General features: G+C 51.9%; 1 protein-coding gene across 15 annotated transcripts in view; it reads left to right on the top strand.

Annotated features, from left to right (window-relative positions):
* The window catches only part of CACNA1B (calcium voltage-gated channel subunit alpha1 B), a 179,992-nt gene that overhangs the window by 24,600 nt on the left and 135,462 nt on the right, over positions 1–19,930 (top strand). For all 15 annotated transcript variants that reach the window (XM_046022836.1, XM_046022834.1, XM_046022833.1 and 12 more), the window contains exons 4-6: positions 10,693–10,784; positions 12,005–12,157; positions 13,404–13,594. In XM_046022836.1, the coding sequence (XP_045878792.1) occupies positions 10,693–10,784; positions 12,005–12,157; positions 13,404–13,594 (436 nt within the window). The remainder of the gene's footprint in view (positions 1–10,692; positions 10,785–12,004; positions 12,158–13,403; positions 13,595–19,930) is intronic.

Below are 19,930 nucleotides of genomic sequence, written 5' to 3'. Positions count from 1 at the left end.
GCCGTTGACTTTATGGAGGTCACTCACACTGTCCAGTTGCTTCCAAGTGGCTCGTCTTCACTGATGCCGGTGTGACTGATGTTGAGTGTCACGGTACCTCCAAGCAGGGGCGTCTGGGGTCCCTTTAGCTCGAACGCCTACGTTCTCGTCACGCCGCTGGGCCCGGGTGCCGTCGGCGGATTTTGTCTTTCCGACGGGGGCCTCCGGCCGGCTCTGGCTGTTTCTCAGCCTCCAGCAGTACACCTGCCCGCAGCCGTTCCGCGCGCTTCTCTGTCGTTGCTTCTGTCCTCTCCCTTGAAGGCCCCCGGCCGTTTCCTGTCCTTTGCAGAAGCTGAAGTCAGGGGTCCTCGCAAACCTGCAGGGTGCTGTTCAAGCTGATGCGGTTGGCCAGCGGGCCTCCAAACCGAGTGGCCTCAGGGCTGCCCACGGACTTCTCACAGCCCCAGTCCCCGCCCCTGTCCTCCGCCCCCAGGCCGGGCTCCTCATACCCCAGGGGAGGCGGCTGCTGCGGTTCTGGGACTGCCATGAGCGAGGCTGCTCCGACCGGCTCCTGGGAGTTTTATCGTTGCTTTTGCAAAGAATCGTTTTATCTACTCATTTCCTTACCTTTTTCTCATGTTCTCTTGTGTTTGCTAGAACTCTCTAATAAGGTGAAGTGAGAATTATGGTGGGGATTCTTATTTTTTTGTCTGATTTTAAAAGAAATCCCCCTGATAAATGTTGGTTTGTCAGTACTCTTAAGAATGGATTTTGAGGGCACCAGGGGGACTTGGTTAAGCGACTGCCTTCAGCTCAGGTCATGATCCTGGAGTCCTAGGATCGAGTCCCGCATCAGGCTCCCAGCTTCATGGGGAGTCTGCTTCTCCCTCTGACCTGCTCCCCTCTCATGCTCTCTCTCTCACTCCCTCTCTCAAATAAATAAATAAATAAATTTTTAGAAACTATTTATTTATTTGACAGACAGAGATCACAAGCAGGCAGAGAGGCAGGCAGAGAGAGAGGAGGAAGCAGGCTCCCTGCTGAGCAGAGAGCCCGACGTGGGCCTCCATCCCTGGACTCTGGGAACATGACCTGAGCCGAAGGCAGAGGCTTTAACCCACTGAGCCACCCAGGCGCCCCTAAGGAATAAAAAAAAAAAAAAGAGTGGATTTTGAGCATGAAAGAAACTGTTATTCAGAAACTGTTTTCGTTTCTAAGAATCAATATTCAATTGATTAGAGTCACAAGTACAAAAATGTGGTTTTTAAAACATTGAGATGCATTTGTGACTACATGGACGGACCTGGCGAGGCGGAGGAAGACACGCGCCATATGGTCTCGCTTCTACGTGGATCCGAAGCCAGAACGAAACAAAGCAAAACACCAAACTCAGAGAAAAGAGATCAGATCTGTGGCTGCTGGAAGTGGGAGCTGGCGGGAACGGGGAGCCGGAGTAAGGTGGTCAAAGTTCCCGAGTTCCAGCTCGAGCATCAGGACGGTGAGTACCAGGGATAGGAGCACCAGGGTGCCCGTGGCTGCCGCAGGACACGTAGGAACGCTGGGAAGGGGGGGTCTTAGGAGCTCATCACAGCTCGTTTAAATGTGTCTCCGTGAGATGATGGGTGTGAGCTGGATCCGTGGGGATCACCTCACAGCAGAGGTAACCCGAGACGCCCTGCCGTGCACCACGCACACGCAGGCACGCGTGCCGACCGTTTCTCAGTAAAATGGAGAAATTTTAGATTCAGCTTACAAAACATTATATTTATACTTCTAGCAATTTTTAACAGTGGCTTTTGAGGTGACTCTAAATGTTTTATCCCATTTCACAAACTTAGTGTCAAACATTTAAATTTCACTTATAAATTTACTATAACCGGGGGTGCCTGGGTGGCTCAGTGGGTTAAAGCCTCGGGTCATGATCCCAGGGTCCTGGTGCCTGATCCCATCCCAGGTCCAGGGACCTGGTCCCAGGTCGATGGTGCCCGCATCGGGCTCCATGCTCGGCAGGGAGCCTGCTCCCCTCTCTCTCTCTGCCTGCCTCTCTGCCTACTCGTCATCTCTGTCTGTCAAATAAATAAATTAAAAAAAAATTTACTGTAACCGGATCTTCGTAAGTCCTCAAGTGCTGTGTATCCAGTAAAATGTAAAGTTGTTGAATCGTAAGTTTGTTAAAATGTTCCAATACTTTTTACAAATTATTAGCCTTCAACTTGAAATCACAGGTCTAAATAAACTTTTCTGTTGCATTTATAAAGTTAGAACGCCAGGGCGAATGCGATGTAATCACATTCCAGATGTCGGTGTGTTTGGCAAATTCTCTTCATCATACCCCAGATATAATGCAGAGAGATTGACTGACTCCTTTCTTCCTTCCTTCTTTCTTTCTTTCTCTTTTAAGATTTTATTTATTTACTTGACAGAGAGAGAGACAGCGAGAGAGGGAATACAAGCAGGGGGAGTGAGAGAGGGAGAAGCAGGCTCCCCGCTGAGCAGGGAGCCTGAGGCGGGCCTCGATCCCAGGACCCCGGGATCATGACCTGAGCCGAAGGCAGACGCTCAACGACTGAGCCCCCAGGCGCCCCTCCCTGGCCTTCCCCTGTGGCAGGTGCATCGGGAGCTTCTCTGGGAGAAATGAGACACTGCAGTGAGCGTTGAGTCCTCCTGCAGACCCTCCCTCAGTCAGGCTCCCCTCCGGCTCTGGCAGCTGTCCTGACCTGTGGCTGTGAGGCCAGCGCGTGCCTGCGAGTGTCCCGACTTGCACCACGTGTGTCCTGTGCGCTCGTGCCCGCGTGGACGTCTTTGCACGGATCCATCATCATCTCACAACTCGTGTTTTTGCCCCTTCATGTCGTTTTAAACGTCCTTCGTGCCAAGATGTGCAGGGTCACCTAATTTCACGCGCCGTCCTTATCTCACGCGGGATCCCGTCGCGTGGCACTCGCGTGCGCCATCGCTTCCCTCCGTCCAGCGTGTCCGAGAACCGCCGTCGGTTTGCACAGTGGCCGCGCCGTCTTGCACCCCCTCCCGCGGTGCCGGCCCCGCTCCCCCGGGTCCTCGCCAGCGCCCGGCGCTCCTCCCTCCTCATCGCCGTCCTGGTGGGTGTGAGCCACTCTGACCCGCGCTCCCCTCCGGCTCGTGATGCTGAGCATCTTTCCATGTATGTTTTCGCCATTTGCGTATCTTTTTTTTTTTTAAGGAATAGTCATTCAAGTCATTTGCCTATTTTTAAATTCGGTTTTTGTTGTTATTGAGTTGTAGGCGTTCTTTGTGTGTTCTGGATGTTAATCTCTTATCAGATAAATGATTTGTGAATATTTTCTCCCATTCTGTAGGTTGTCTTTTCACTCTCCTGATAGGGCCTTTGGATGTACAAAAGTTTTAAATTTTGATAAAGTCCAATGTGTTTCCTTTTATTGCCCATGCTTTTGGTGTCATATCTAAGAAATCATTGCCAAATCCAATGCCATGAAGGTTTTCTCCTGCCCCCCCCCCCCCACCAGTAGTTTCCTAGTTTAAGGTCTTCTGTTTGGGTAAGTAAAGACCCGTTCTGAGTCGCGCTTGGACGTACAATAAGGTCCAACTTACTGTTTTCATGTGGCTCTTCAGATCTCCCACCCAGTTTGGTAAAAGCACTGTCTTCTCCCCAGGGGATGGTGTCGACCCTCTTACTGAGAATCAGTGACGGTGTATGGGAGGGCTTATTTCTGAGTTGCTGATTCATTCTGTGGGTCTCTCTGTCTGTCCTTATACCAGGACCACGCTATTTGATTACTGCAGGTTTGTAGTAACTTTTGAAATCAGAAAGTGTGAGTCTTTGAGTTTTGTTCTTTTTCAAGATTGTTTTGTTTATTCGGGGTTCTTTGAGATTCCATGTGAATTTTAGGAGGAATTTTCCTATTTCTGCAAAAAATGTCATTGGAGTTTTGGTAGATAGGGATTACATTGACTCTGTAGTTTGCGTTGCATAGTGTACACATTTAATAATACTACGGTTTCCAGTTCAAAGACACGGGATGTCTTCACGCTTGCTGAGTGTTCTTTAATTTCCTTCAGGAAATTTAATTTCCTTCATCTCCTTGGTTAATTTTATTCCTAAGTTTTTTACTCTTTCTTGATACTATTGTAAATGGATTAAAAATTTTTCCTTTTTTGTTTGTTCATTGCAAGTGTATAGAATAAATTTTTTTTCCCCTAAAGATTTTATTTCTTTATTTGACAGAGACACAGCAAGAGAGGGAACACAAGCGGGGTGGGGGAGTGTGTGGGAGAGGGAGATACAGGCTTCCTGGGAGCCCGACTCGGGGCTCCATCCCAGGACCCTTGGGATCATGACCTGAGCTGAAGGCAGACACTTAACAAATGAGGCCCCCAGACACCCCTTTAAAATAAAACTTATTTTCTTGTTTTGACTTTATTTCCTGAAACTTTGCTGAATTCATTAGTTCTGGTAGTTTTTGGTGGATTTTTTTTGTTGTTGTTGTTTACAAACTTAGGATTTTCTACATATGAGGTCTGTTGGGATTTTTATCGTAATTGTCCTGAAATTATGTAGATTAATTTGGGGAAAAGGAACATCGAATGTTGAACTGTCTCATCTGTTAATATGGTTCATTCTTAATATTGCTTGGTTTCTCAAGAATGTATTGTGACTTTTATTATTAAGATATTATACTTATTTTATTGAGTTTATTCCTAGATACTTCTGATTTTGTTGCTATTACGAACAGTATCTCTATGACAGCGTTACTGAGACACAATTCACACAACACGACACTCACCCTCTGGAGTCGCCGCTCAGTGGCCTTCAGTCTGGTCAGAGCTGTGCGGCCATCAGCGCTCTCTAACTCCAGGCCCATTAGAACGATAGTTTTTAAAAATTGTATTTTCTAATTGTAAGTGAAAACAATCCATTTTGTTTTTAAAGGTTTGTTTCTTAGGGAGAGAGAGAGAGCACGCATTAACAGGGGCGAGGGGTAGAGGGAGAGGCAGACTCCCCGATGAGCGGGGAGTGATGTGAGACCTGATCCCAGGACCCTGAGATAATGACCTGAGCCAAAGGCAGACACCTTACCTACCGAGCCACCCAGGTGCCCCAAAACACATTCTATTTTTGAATATTTATTTGGTATTACATAAACTTGCTGAACTTTCTAATTAGCTCTTATAGTTTTTCTGTGTACGCTTTTGGGTTTTCTATATAAAAAATCACATTATCTGTAGGGGCGCCTGGGTGGCTCAGTGGGTTAAAGCCTCTGCCTTCGGCTCAGGTCATGGTCCCAGGGTCCTGGGATCGAGCCCCGCACCAGGCTCTCTGCTCAGCGGGGAGCCTGCTTCCTCCTCTCTCTCTGCCTGCCTCTCTGCCTGCTTCTGATCTCTGTCTGTCAAAAAAAAAAAAAAAAAAAAAATCTTAAAAAAAATCACATTATCTGTGAATATGACAGTTTGTTTTCTCCTTTTTAATCTTTATATATTTTATTTCTTTTTCTTTTTTTATTGCCTTGGCTAGGACCTCCGTATGATCTTAAGTAGAAATCTTGTATTTTCCCTGCATTTGAAGAGGGTTGCTCCTAACACATGTTGTCAGTTTAAGGGAATTTTCTTTCTAGCCCTAGTTCTTGCCTAATGATATTGAAATTTTATTGAATAATTTCTCTGAAAAAAAATTTTTTTTTTTTATTTATTTGACAGAGAGAGTTCACAAGTAGGCAGAGAGGCAGGCAGAGAAAGGAGGAAACAGGCTTCCTGCTGAGCAAAGAGCCCGATGCGGGGCTGGATCCCAGGATCCTGAGATCATGACCTGAGCCAAAGGCAGAGGCTTTAACACACTGAGCCACCCAGGCGCCCCTCTCTGAAATTTTTGACGTGATGACATGGTTTCTATTTTGATTTTTAATCGGTGGGGTACATTAATAGTTATTCTACTATTGAACTATTCTTATGTTCCTATGACAACTCAGCTAGCCATTATATACTCTTAAAATATGTACTTTTGAGTTTTATTCTAATTTGTAACTTAAGATTTGTGTTCATAATTGAGATATGTATAAAATTTTCTTGTCCTTTTCCAGTTTTATATCCAGATTATCCTAGGGTCATAAAATGAGTTGGGGAGCTTTTCTTGTATTTTTATTCTCCAAAACAGTTTATATAACATAGAAATTATCTGTTTTTTGGATGTTCATAGAACTCGTTTGTACAATAATCTGGATCTGATGTTTGCCAGAGGAAACCTGAATCCAAATTCAGTTTTGTAAATGGTTTTGGTGGGCAGAACCCTGAGACAGCCCCCAAGGACCCCGTCCCTGCCTGTGGTCATCTCCCCTTCTGTGTGGGAAGGGTCATGGATATGATCTCACTTCCATCTTAGTTTCCTAAACAGTTGACTGAGTTAACCAGAAAGGACCAACCCAATTAGGTGATCCTCTTAAAGGGACTGAGCCCTTCGTAAAAATGAGAGCTTTTAGAGGTGTGAGAGGGACTCCCGAGGGCCAGGTGGCGAGGACCTGCGCATGGCTGCCAGGAGCTGAGAGCTGCCAGCGAGACCGCGGGACTCCATACCTCCTGCAGACAGCACGAGGGGGCTGGGAAGCATGACTTGCCCTAGAATGGTCTCTGGATGAGGGTACAAACTGGCTGACACCTGGATCTCAGCCTTCTGAGACCCTAAGCCGAGACCCTAGCTGCGGTGTGCCCTGACTTTGACCTACAGAGCTGTGAGCTAACAGGTGGTATTTCAAGTTACTAACTTCGTAGCAAGTCTTTACACAGCGATAGAAAACCAATACAGTCGTTTGTGGCTTGTGCAGGTTTTCTGCTTCTTCGGTTACGTTTGAAAAATTGCATTCTGGGGGGATATGTCCCTTTCATCAAAATTTTAACATTGATATAAAATTGTTAATAATATTATTTTGTGATTCTAAAAGTCTCTCCTGTCTGCGGTTATGTCCTGTCTATGTGAGTGTGTGACTGTACACACATGTGGGTGTGCAAGTGTACGGGTGTGTCTGTGTACAGGTGTGTCTGTGTACAGGTGTGTTCAGAATGTGCACATTCTCCTTTTCTGGATGATTCTCGCCAGAAGCTTGTTCATTTTTTTCAACTTTCAGATTCAGCTTTCTGTTATTTCTCTATTTTCTGATTGAACCGTGTCTACGGTTAACTTTATTATTTCCACTTTTCTCTTTTCTGTAAATTTAGTCTTCTTTCTTTTTCTTTTAAAGATTTTATTTATTTATTTGATAGAGACACAGCGAGAGCAGGAACACAAGCAGGGGCAGAGGGAGAGGGAGAAGCAGGCTCCCCACAGAGCAGGGAGCCCAATGAGGGGCTCAATCCCAGGACCCTGGCATCATGACCTAAATCGAAAGCAGATGCTTAATAACTGAGCCTCCCAGGCGCCCCCTCTTCTGTTCTTTTTTAAGATTCTTGAGACATATCTGTGCTTGGTTATTTCAGTCTTTAAAAAAATAAAATCATTTAGCTTTATAAATTTCCCCTTAAACATCCCTTTCACAGAACTCCACACATTGTAATATGTGGTATTTTCATTGTTGATGGGTTCTAATTATTTGGTAATTTGTCTTTTTACTTTTTAGTTAATGAGTTATTTAGTTGTACATTTTGAGGGTTTCTGTACATACGAGTTTTCTTTTACAGTGTGTTTTTATAGTTGTATTCTCTTTAAATACATTTATTGAATAGCAGAAGCGTGATAATGTGTGTTACTAATTCTTTCAAATTTGCTGAGGCTTTTTTTGTGATATAGGATATGGGTGATTTTCTCTCTTCTAAAAAAGATTTATTTATTCAAGGCAGGGAGGGGCAGGGGAGAGGGAGAGAGAAACTCGAGCAGAATTCTCATTGAACTTGGAACCCATCACGATGCTCCATCTCACGACCCTGAGATCAGACCTGAGCTGAAACTGAGAGTCAGACGCCCAAATGACCGCACCACGCAGGCACCTTGGACGTGGGCAGTTGTCAAAGATATTCCCATGTACTCAAAAAAGGCTATGTTCTATATTTGTGAGGAGGAGAGTTTGATAGATAGTGAGATAGGAAAGATGTAGAAGACTAGAACTCTATTATACATCAAGGCTGCTAATTTTTTTAAAAGACTCATTCATTTGAGAGAGAGAGAGAGCGAGAGAGCACACATGTGTGAGTGGACGGAGGGGCAGAAGGGGAAAGAAACTCTTAGCAGCCTCCATGCCCAGCACGGAGCCCAACTCGGAGCTCAGTCTCATGACCCTGAGGTCATGACCTGAGAAGAAACCAAGAGTCAGACGCTTAATTGACTGAGCCACACAGGAGTCCCAAAGCTGCTAATTTTGTTTTAATCTTAGGTAGCCTTACTGAGTTTTGGTATTCAGCCCTTCAGACTGTGATAGGAGCTTTGCTGGACTTTTTGACTGTGTTGAAATCTGGGGTGATGACTTCTTTTATATCTGAAAAAATTGTTTTAAAAGATTTTTATTTATTTGACAAGAGAGAGAGACAGTGAGAGGGGAACACAGCAGGAGGAGTGGGAGAAGGAGGAGCAGACTCCCCGCTGAGCAGAGAGCCTGATTCGGGGCTCAATCCCAGGACCCTGAGATCATGACTTCAGCCAAAGGCAGAGGCTCAACAACTGAGCCGCCCAGGTGCCCCTGAAAATACGTTTATTTTGCCCTCACTCTTCATTGACAGTTTAGCTGGACATAAATTCTATGGCGAATTTCTGCTGCTCTTGGAAGGTATAACTCACTGCCTTCTGACATGTATTTTTGCCAAAGTGAAGTTTTTTTTTCTTTTCAATTATCCTTTTTCACTATTAGAAGATATTTTGTCTTTTCTTTTTTTTTTCTGGCAACTTCTAAGGCCGTCTTTTCATCCTTGACGTTCTGCCGTTCCTCCCTGTTTCTAGTCGGATGTATTTTCTTTATTCGATGGGTACTTGTAGTGCACTTTCGATGTAAAAAGTCATTTTGAGTTCTGTGACCTTCTCTCCTGCTGCCCCTCAAATGCCGCTTCTTCACCCTCTGGCCCGTGCCCTTCGGCAGCCGCACTGGGTGTGTCCTGAGCATGTGGTCTGACCTCCGGTTTGCTTAATTTCTCTCTCTTGTTCCTTCTTCGGCTTCTTGACGTCTGCGGGCGAGTTCTTCAGGACTAGCTTCTGTACTATTTTCCAATCCGCTCACGCTCGCAAACCGTCACTTACTGCTGTTTGCTTGTTGCCCGGACTGGCTGGTCTTTAAGACCCGGGCCTGTTTCTGGCTGCGTTTCTTTCGTACGTGTCGATTTTGTCAGAACAAAGTTAATCTTCCAGTAGTCAATTCTGATCGTTGGAAGTCTCTCGGAGCATGGGGCTTCTTCATGTGCTCTGGACTTCTGGTTTGAACAGATATTTTCTTGTTGCCTTTCTTCCTTTTTCCACTGGGAGTTTCAGCTCTGCCTCAAATTCTATTCGTGCATCTCGAGCAGGGGGCGCAGAGCCTTCTCCGGGGCTCACACTCGAATGAGTCGGGGACACATTCTACGAGCAGAACCGCCGGGACTGTTGGTGCCTGGTGTGTAGAGTGAGGGGAGAGAGGACTGTTTGGGCTGAAATAACGTGGGCCAGGAGCACTGAGAGAGTGGGGACTGGGGAAGAAGCAAGGCTGCGGTAGAATCAAGCTTAGTCGCCACAGTGTAGCGGCTCTGAACTCTCTGAAGAAGTTCATGTTTCAACACTTTTAAACATTACGGTTCTTTAATTGTGTAATGCTCGCTACGCTTTTTGATAGCCAGGTGGAAAGGTTAAAAGGGCAGCTGGATGTATGAGTCCTCCGTCCGGATCTGGGTTAAAGCGGTGCGACCAGGAGTGGAAAGCACTCGGTGGCATTCAGAGCCAAGGGCTAGACCCTGCTGGGAGCGGGCCCCAGGGCCGCCACCTCCCAAGGCTGGTGCACAAGGCAGAGGTGGCCGTCGAGACCTGGAGGGGCTCCTGGGGAGTTTGAGGGAAATGAGAGAGTTGGCCAAAGGCTGGAGAAGGAACCGTTTGGAGCAGGAGACTGGACCACCGGAGCTGGCAAGGCACGGGCTCGAGCAGCATTTCAGCGGAGAGGTGTGTGTGGGAGCCTAAAGGGGACGGGACGGCAAGGTCCGACCCAGGACTGACCCTCTGACTGAGCTTTGGTGTGAAGGGAGTAGAGAAATGTGCGGTACCGAGAGGTAGGTCTCAGATCTTTTGTTTTCTGAAATGGAAGGCATTGGAGTATGTTTTCTGCCAACGGACTGATTATGACGTCTTTCCCGAGTCCCCGAAGCCTCTGTTCCACCTTCCCTGCCCCACACCGCCGTTCGCCTGAAAGAACGGGAAGAGAGCGTGAGTCTGCTCAGCCTCCGCGTCACCCGTTTCACTCCTCCCCACGTCTCTCGAGGCTGTTTGCCACGCGGCTGGGGTTGGTGTGGGGGCCTGGTCTGGCTTGGGTTTAGCTGCAGGGCAGACTCAAGGCCAGGCCAGGCGTCAGAGACCAAGGGTCCTCTCAGGTGATCCCTTTGAGCCAGAGCGATGGTTGCACCTGAAGCAGCTGTTGCTAACATTCCTGCGGGGACGCCTGAATTCAGTCCCTGCCCTGTGCTTGGACAGTAGGGGACAGAAGTGACATGGTGTCCCCGTTCTTGGGAAAAAGGATGTGAGGGGTGGGGCACAGGTTCTCTTACCTTCTCTTTCCTTCTCTTTCCTGCCAGGATCCTGGCCACGGCTGGCACTGACTTTGACCTGCGGACCCTGCGGGCTGTGCGTGTGCTCAGGCCCCTGAAGCTGGTGTCTGGGATTCCGAGTGAGTCTGGCAAGAGCCATTAGGCCCAAGCCTGCCTGGACTCCTGACCTCCTCCCCCAGCCTCACCACAGCCACGGACACATTTAAGCCCTAACCAGGGACCTCTTTGGCTCTCGTGACTCTAAGCTCAGGTCTCCCGACCCCCAGGAACCAGGCATGAAGAAGCCTTGAAATTCTCTGGGACAGCCCAGCGAGTGGCTCAGTTCTTTTGCCCTGACTTGGCTTCCCCAGCTGGAAGCGTTATTTTCTTCACATTCTCTGCTCTATTTCTAGCTCTGCTCTGTTTTCTGGGGTTGAGGTACAGATGAGAGACTGAGCAAGCTAGAGGGCAGGGGCCTGAGCCCACAGCCAGAGGCTGCAAGGGACCCCCCAACTGGCCTTAGGCTCCGCAGGGCTGTGGACACCGAAGGCCGGGTTAAGACATGCTCTTGGATTCTGCCGCTCAAGCAGCCGGGCAGGAGGGCCAAGGTTACCATGGGGTTGGGTTTTTCTCAGAGCCCCGGGTGGGCAGGGACTGAGAGCTGTGTCCCCCTGAGGCCACTACAGGAAAACCCTCATTCTGCCCCAAGACCTTGCCAGGCAAAGGCTCAGGCCTGTATCTAAGAGCTGGGGCCAGCTGGAAAGGGGGTCGTGGGCTTGAGCCTCCCTGTGTGCTGGTTCCTTTGGCCTGGGCACACCCGTGCTGGGGTAGTGGTCAGACGCTCCTGGGGGCGGGCCCCCTGCTTCACTGTCCCTAAGCAATTGTGTCTGTCGGGAACTCCTGTACGCCCCCCTAGGGTCTCCTGCTCTCGGCCTCCCGAATCTTCTGCTTCTCCCTCCCAGCACTGCCCCCTTCCCCCTCAGACTCTTCTCGCTCCCCACGGAGCCCTTCATAGTCCACGTCTCTCCCCCGGACTTTGTACTCTGACGCCCCGCACCCTGCCTCTCCCCTGCTTTGGGACATTATTCTGTCCACTTCCGCCAAGGCTATGCTTGGTCTCCCACCCCAGGGACTTTCCTGTTTGGTCTCCCACCCGAGGACTCCCCTGTAAGTGCAGGCTGCTCCCCCAAACTCATGGTTCCCTGTACTCCCTGCTCATCCCCAACTTGGACAGTGCCCAGCCCAGCACCGGCCCCCAGTGCTGCCCAGCCCAGGCTCCGGCTGGTCTGCCCCCCACCCCCCGAGCCCCGGCACCGCCCCCGCCGCTCTGACCTGCCCTGCTGTGGCTGCTCTGGCCCAGGCTTGCAGGTGGTGCTCAAGTCCATCATGAAGGCCATGGTCCCGCTCCTGCAGATCGGGCTGCTTCTCTTCTTTGCCATCCTCATGTTCGCCATCATCGGCCTCGAGTTCTACATGGGCAAGTTCCACAAGGCCTGTTTCCCCAACAGCACAGGTGAGGCCTGGCGGCGCCCCTCGGACTCATTCATCCTGGAGGCCCTGCCTGGGAGTCCAGTGGACCGGGGAGCTCCTGTGCCAGTGGGGGACACACACCACCTCCAGGAGGGCACAGACACCTGAGCAGACACAGAGACGCGGTGATCAGAGATGATAGTAACTTCTGGGGAAAAACGAAGGGAGCATTGGCAATATAGTAATTGGGGAGCCTGCTTCACGGGAACCAGGGAAACCAGCCCGGGAGGCCTGTCTCCTGAGGTGACCCCTGAGCAGCCGTCAGAGCAGTGAGAGGGATTGCTGGGCAGCTGCTGGGCCAGAGAGCTCCGGCTCCAGGGCCCGGTGCGTGCAGAGGCCGGGGGAGGGGCCGTGGGAGCAGAGGGGAAGCCGCGTGGGCTTCGAGGCCGTGGTGGGAACTCGGAGTCTTATTCTGAGAGAGGTCGGGAAGGCAGGGGAGGGCTCTGAGCGAGGCCGCTCCAGGAAGGCAATGGCAGAAACAGGCTCGGGCGGCTAATGTCACGACCCGGAGAGATGGCTGCGGCCGGGCGGTTTTGGCGGACGTGGGCAGAATGTGTGCGGTTCTGGGTGACTTGCAGGGAGGCAGATCATGTCACTCGATGCAGAGAAAGCTCTTACCAAAGTTTAAATCATTCATGATTTTTAAAAAGCTTCTTATCTCAGCTGGTGGAAACGTGTAGACTCCGCAGGGGCCCGTGCTGTGAGGCCTGGGCGCTGTGACCCCCAGCCACCCTCTGCGTCCCTGCTGGCTGGACTCTGAGCCGACCTGCCTGGTGAGCAGGGACCGCAGTGGCTGACTCCAGCTTGCGGCGGCTCCGGAGTGACAGGCAGACCTGCCGGTCAGGAGTCTTGGGGCGGCTTGACTGTGAGGGAGACATCAGGGTGGTAGTGGTGGGAAGAACTGGACGTCAGGACTTGGTCTTTTTCGATTTTCAGGTGCGTAAGTCCTGAGCGTGCCTCAGCCGTGAGGGGCAGGTTCTAGCTGAGAGGGAGAGGTTGACCAGTAGTTCCTGGGAGGGTTGGTCTGAGCTCGGGGAGGGCAGGTGTGGGCACGAGAGAGCCGGTGCACGGAGGGATGGTGGGACGTTGACGGAAGATTCGCACTGGTGGTTGATTCCTGCCCTCGCCCCTCCCCGTGATGAGGTCTCCGCAACCCAGGAATCCCAGCAGGGGTGGGGGCACTTGGTGATTCTGGGCTCAGGGTCTGTGCTTTACTCTTCTCTTGGCAGATCCAGATCCCGTGGGCGACTTCCCCTGCGGCAAGGAGGCCCCAGCCCGGCTGTGTGAGGGGGACACAGAATGTCGGGAGTACTGGCCAGGCCCCAACTTCGGCATCACCAACTTCGACAATATCCTGTTCGCCATCTTGACGGTTTTCCAGTGCATCACCATGGAGGGCTGGACCGACATCCTCTACAATGTGAGTTGTGAGTTGTGCCTTGGCCCTGGGACCGTGGACGGGCCCTGGAGCTCCTGCAGCCTCATTTGGGGTGATGTTTCTGACCTAGGAGCCTCTGCCCAACTCCAAGCTCCTTCATCTGCCGTAGGATGAAATCTAGGCCCCTTCCTTCCGATGGCTCCACCAACTGCCCACTGTCCACTCACACTCTCGGCCCTGGTCCTAGAGTCTCCAGGCAGCGTCTCGTATGAGTGACACTGAGGGCCGGGCGGACACTTCCAGAAAAGTTGCTGCTGCGGATCATTGAGGCGGCCACGGCGCGGTCCCTCAGGTCCCTGCAGGCTCGCTGTTAGGCCCCGCGTGAAGTGTCTCCTCCCTGTTAAGTCACAGAATCATCTGGAGAACCCCATTGTACAAGGAGGAAACTGAGGCATGGAGAGCTTGTTGAATTTGCTCCAGTCCCTAGGATTGCTGGCAGCTTGCTGGGAGCTCCTAACTATGCCATCCCGGCGGGGTTTTCAGGATGGAGTGGGGGGCAGTGAAGCCTGCTGGCCTCTCCCTGTCCTGAGGCTGCCTGGGGAAGACAGGGCAGGGCCGCGCACTGCACGGAGCCGACGTGCGGGGAGACCTCTCCATGGTGCTGGGATCTGGGGTCAGAGCGTGTGCCTTGCGCATTCGTGTCTTCTGCTGCGTCTCTCTGGCACTGTTTCCTCTTGAGCGTCTTGCCCATGAGAGTGCCTCCCCGTCCCAGCGGTGTATACGGCCCTCGCCTGGTGCCCTGTCTCGCTCCCGCCTGCCCCCACGTGAAGCTCTGCCTGGCGGACTCTGCCATGAGCGCTGGAGCACAGTGCTGTTTGTTTTTTCACGTGACGAACCCCTTGCTACCGTCCACCCCCTAAAGCCCATGAGCCCCCAGGGCATGAGCACGATTAAATTAGGCCCCCAGGGGCTCTGGGAGGTAGAGAGAGAAGGTACACACAAGCTAGGACTCTTGGAAGCTTTGGCCGGCGAGGCACAGCTGGTTGATGGCTGTGTTCCGGATGGCTAGGGTGCGCCCTGCGTGGGTACTGTGCAGAGGGTCCCGTGACACAACACGTTTCACGCCGAACCTGCCACTTGTACGCGGCTGTGGGGTTGGGCGACAAGCCCCTGAACCCTGTGCTCCCCAGCCTCGAGGAGCCTGGGGAGGAAATGACGGTGGTGTGGTCTGGTGGCGTGATGGGCGGGAGGAAAGGGACAGAACGGGACCCTTTGCCCTGTGCCTTCTCCGTGGGTTCACAGAGAGCCAGGTAGGTCTCAGGGCTGGGTATCCAGCAGACGTGTGGTAAGCGCTCCCTGGGCTGGCACGGGGAAGACAAGGAGTTAAGGAGAAGCTGGCCCAGTGTCCCTTGAGCCAGATCCCTTCTCGGAGTGCGAGTCGTGTCTCACAACGGGCTCTGTTCCACTGAGGAAAAGAGGAATGGGCACAAAGGCGGTATGAGGGGCTTGGCTGTTCTCTTCCTGCAGCCAATCAAAGGGTAATTTCCCAAAGACAGACCCTGAAAATAGCTCTGAGCTGGCCACATCCCCGCCAGCCCCACCTGAACAACAGAAACCTAGAGCAGCATTCGGTGCCCGCTGGGACTTGGCCGTCGGCCCAGGTGACTCAGACCGGTGGGTCTGTGCCCTGTGGGGGAGGGGCTGCACAGGAGCCTGACCCTAAGGCAGGAGGCTCTGGTCCAGAGAGCCACAGAGATTCCTCAGACAGGGCTTTGCCTGGGACCCACACCCTGGGCACTCCCCGAGATGCTCCTCGTACCGTGGCGAGCAGGAGGCCTTCGGTAGAAGCCTGACGATGGCCAGTGCTTTGAAGACGACGGAGGAGGACGAGGAGCCGCGTGAAAGCAAGGCCTGGCGAGGTCTGGAAGCCAGATTGGCAGGTGCTGTGGGATTGTGCTCTGGAGCTTTGGCGAGGCGCCAGGACGCCGTGACAGCGGTGAGCTGTGAGGCTGGTGCCCGGGGCAGGGTCCGGGATCGGGGTCCACTCTGCACATGAACAGGAGGGTTGTTGTAAATCGGACAAGGCTTTTAAAGGGGGTTCTTTGGAGAGAGAGCGTATCCCTCTCTTCCAGCCCAGTGAGTGCAGCTTTTATGGTTTTCTGACGTGTCGTTGAGCGGGAAGGCCTGAGACCGTGCCTGTGTGTCGAGGGAGAGCCGTTGGCCCGTCGCCATGGGGCAGATGGAGAGAGAGACGGAGGGCACGCTTGATGCTGGGAACGGGAGAGGAGGGTGTGTGATGTGACTGCCTCTCGCCGACCAGCTGTGGCCCGGGGGTAGGGGCAGCCTGGAGCCCTTTTCAGTTCTGACCAGGGGGATGGTGACGTCTCAGCGGAGAACGTCTGTTCAGAACGGACTGCTGACGACCGGCGGAGGTGGGGCGGGGGCGTCCCCGACGGGAGGAGAAGTGGCCGGCCTCATTTTGGGAAAGTCAGTGGAGTCAGATGGGGTCCTGAGCGAGACAGGTCCGCAGGAGATTGTGTCTGGCCCAGAGAGATGCGAGGGTCTCGGGACAGCGCCATGCACGGCACAGCTCGCCTGTCCCCCCTGCTGTCCCTCCCCTGCTTGGATAGTGGCGGGGTCAGTGGCCCAACAGCACGTGGAGGGAAGAGCAGGGGCAGGCGTGGAGCGGCGAGGAGGGCGCAGCCTCCATCTCCCAGGGCAGGGGCGGAGAGAGCAGGCGCTCTCCGGGTAAAGCTGCGGAGTCGGTCGCCAGCTGGGACCGACTCGTTGCTGAATCGAGACCGTTTTCTCCTGGAAGTGATTGCAGAACCTTCGCTTACCCAGGAGTTACCAGAAGTCGCAGGACTGACCCCCATTTTTGCCCAGGAGCACGAGTCCATTCAGACGGGCAGCAGGAGGGAAGCGGAGCCGGTCTGTGAGGGTGGGGGAGGGAGGGCCCCGAGAGGGTGTGACCTCCCCCGCTGCGAAGGGTGGTGCCTTTCCTTGAGAAGGGAGACTGGGGAGCCAGACCTTTGCTCGGTTTCGTTTCCGCGGGGGGTCGCGGAGCCCAAGGACCCAGCTTTGGCCACAGACTGTTTCAGGGAGCCATTGCCATGCAGGGACACGCCGAGAGCGCGGCCGGGTGTGTGACGGGGAGTCAGACGAGACGGCAGGGCTGGGGGGTCTGTCTGAGGTCGGGGCAGTGCTCAGCGTTCCGGGAGGGGACGACTGTCTGGGCAGGGAGTGTAGAAGAGGCAGAGAAGGCCGAAGGCGGGCGCTCTGGGACGCGGCTGCGGGCGTCTCCAACATTCAGAAGCCAAGTAGGAAGGAAGGGGCGGCGGGGCTGGGGAGCACCACCGGGGCTGGGGAGAAGCAGAGCCAGGAAAACAGTTTTCAGGGAAACCCACCAGGTCCGATGCAGCCACCTGACGAGAGGAGCGTCTGAGGTAAAACCGGGATGTGCTGGAGAAGACAGTGTGGGTTGGGGACAGTGGGCGGCGTCTGGCTCTGGCCGGAGCCTCCCAGGGGGTGCAGCAGGGGGGACCTGCAGGGGAGACGGGGATCGTTGGAGGTAACTGAGGGTTTGCATGCAGTTGTTGGAGTCTGTGGTCCGCGGTGTCCTCTAATGATGCAGGGGCTCCTACCGCAACCAGAATGCTGAGCCCGACCCAGTGGGGGCACAGAAGCTTCCACCCCGGCAGGACCCCCGGTAGCCCCTCCGCACCCACGCCCCCTTCTCTCTTCCCCTCCCCCCACGCCCCCTGGGAACCACTACTCTGCCGTCGCTGTCCTTCCGGGGAGGTTAGTAAAGGGAGCCATACGCGTGTTGCTTTTGGGGTTGGCCACTTTCACTGACGTGGTTCTTGGGGGATTCGTCGGGATTCCTGGGTGTGGCCGACGCCACGCCCTGCCCAGCAGTCGCGTTACAGGACCTCTGGACCCTTCCCAGTTTGGGGCTATTGAGAACATAGCTGCTGTGCACACGTGTGTACAGGTTTTCTGTGCAAACGTAAGCTGTCATGTCTCTGGGGTCGATGCCTAAGAGTGTAGTTTCTGGGTTGTACAGTAGTTGCGTGCTCACTTCTTTAAGGAATTGGAAATTTCCCAGAGGCCCGTGTTCTTTTACACGCCCACCAGCCATGCGCGACGCGTCGTGCCCCCGCCGGTGTCTGACGTTGCCGTTGTTTTTACCTTCCGCCGCCTGGTGAGTGTGACTCTGTGCAGCCCGTGCCTCTGGCGGCGGACGGTGCTGGTGTCCTTCCGTGCTCACTCGCTGTTCCTGCGTCTTCTCCGTGAAACCTCTCTTCATACCCTGTGTCCGCAGTCTGGATCGTTTTTTACTGTGGAGTTTCCGTCTTCTAGAAACCACTTCTTTGTCAGATATACGACTTGCAGATATTTTCCCCAGCCATTAGCCGGACTTTTCGTAGTCTTCACTGGCTCTTTCACAGAACAAGCATTTTTTTTTCACAGGAAAAGCATTTTTTATTTTGATAAAGTCCAGTTTATCTACTTTTCCTTTTGTGCATTGGGCTTCTGGGGTCAAGTCTAAAAACTCTTTGCCTAGTCCTAAATTCTGAAGATTTTCTTCTACTTTTTTTAAACAAAAGTTTGTTTTACATTTAACATGCATATTGAGATCCATTTTGAGTTAATTTTTGTATGAAGTGTGAGGTTTAGGCTGAGACTTTCTCTTCCCACGTCTCCCTCCCGTCTTCCCTTCCTCCCTTACTTTCTGAGCTTACGAATGTCTGGTTCCTCGCGCACCCTCGTTGAAAAAGCTGTATTTTCTCCATTGAATCGCTTTTGCACTCTGCCCAGGAAGTTGGCTGGATTCTGTGTCGGTCTGTCTCTGTTGCTTTCCTGTTTAAAGCAAGTTCTACACACAACGTGGGGCTTGAGCTCAAAACCCCGAGGTCAGGAGTTGTATGTTCCTCTGACTTAGCCAGGCAGACGCGCGTGCGTCTGTTTCTGTTCCAGGGACCTATGTGTCCCTCTCACCAAAACCACACAGTCCTCATCACGGTGGCCGTGCTGTAAATAAATCACTGGCCTTTCTCGTTTTGTTCCATGTGCGGGGATTGCGTCTTCTCTCTGCCGGGTCTTCCGATCCAGGAACATGGTACTTCTCTCCGTTTACGTCGGTCTCCTCTGGTTTCTTTAATCGGAATTTCGTGGTTTTCAGCGTACAAGGCCTACGTATGTTCATATGCCTTCCAGCTCCTTTTCATGCCTTAGTGCCCCGGCTGAAACTTCCAGCGGTGTGTTGGTTAAGAATGGGGAGAACAATCCTATTTCCATGCTCCGAATCATAGGGAAAAATTCAATATAACGTGAACTGCAGGTTTTTTTTGTTTTTTTGTGGATGCTCCTTATCACACTGAGGTGTGTCCCCTGTTCCTCCTTTCTGAGAGGTTTTATCATGCACGGGCGTTGAATTTTACAAAATATTGTTTCCATATATGATGATGTGATGTTTTCTTTAGCTCGTTCGTGTGGTGGATTACACTGACTGACTTTGGAATTTTGAAACAGCTTGACATCCTGGAATAAACCCCACGTGTCATGGTGCAGTTATTTTTCTCTATTGCCCAGTGCTATTAGTTAACATTTCATCAAGCCTTCTGGCATCTATTTTCATGGGGCTTTTGGTCTGTAATTTCCTTCTTTTTTGAATTGTCTTTGTCTGATATTGGTATGAGGACAACACAAGTTTTAGAAAATGAATGAGGAAGTAGTTCCTCCTCTTCCATTTTCTAGAAGGGATTTATATAAGTGGTATTGTTTCTTTTTTAGAGAATTGGTAGAATTCTATAATCGGGGTCTAGAGATTTCTTTTTTTTTTTTTTTTGAAGATTTTATTTATTTATTTGAGAGAGAGAGTGACAGAGAACATAGGATGGGACAAGGTCAGAGGGAGAAGCAGGCTCCCCGCAGAGCTGGGAGGCCGACGCAGGTATGGTATTTGTCTTTCTCTGCTTGACGTATCTCACTTAGCGTTATGCTCTCTAGCTGCACCCCTGTTGTGGCTGGCGGCAAGATTTCATTCCTTTGTATGTAGACGCGTCACTTCTTCCTCACCCATCCGTGGACACTTGGAGGTTTCCATACCTCGGCTATTGTAAACAACGTGCTATAAACATTAGGGTACACGTATTCCTCTCAATTAGTGTTCCTGTAATTTCGGGGGTAAATACCCATAGTGCGGTTGTGAGGTTGTAGGGCAGCTCTGTCTTCACCTTCTGGAGGGAGGTCCAAGCTGTCGTCCACCATGGCTGCGCCAGCCTGCGTTCCCACTAACAGTGCGCGAGCCTCCTTTTTCTCCACATCCTTGACAACATCTTGTTAAGATTTAACTTAAATTCCACCAAACACCCA

Source organism: Meles meles, chromosome 11, assembly GCF_922984935.1.
Source record: "Meles meles chromosome 11, mMelMel3.1 paternal haplotype, whole genome shotgun sequence".
In the NCBI taxonomy this organism is placed as follows: domain Eukaryota; kingdom Metazoa; phylum Chordata; class Mammalia; order Carnivora; family Mustelidae; genus Meles; species Meles meles.
Note: the sequence above shows the minus strand (reverse complement) of the source record. Positions and strands in the feature narration are given on the sequence as shown.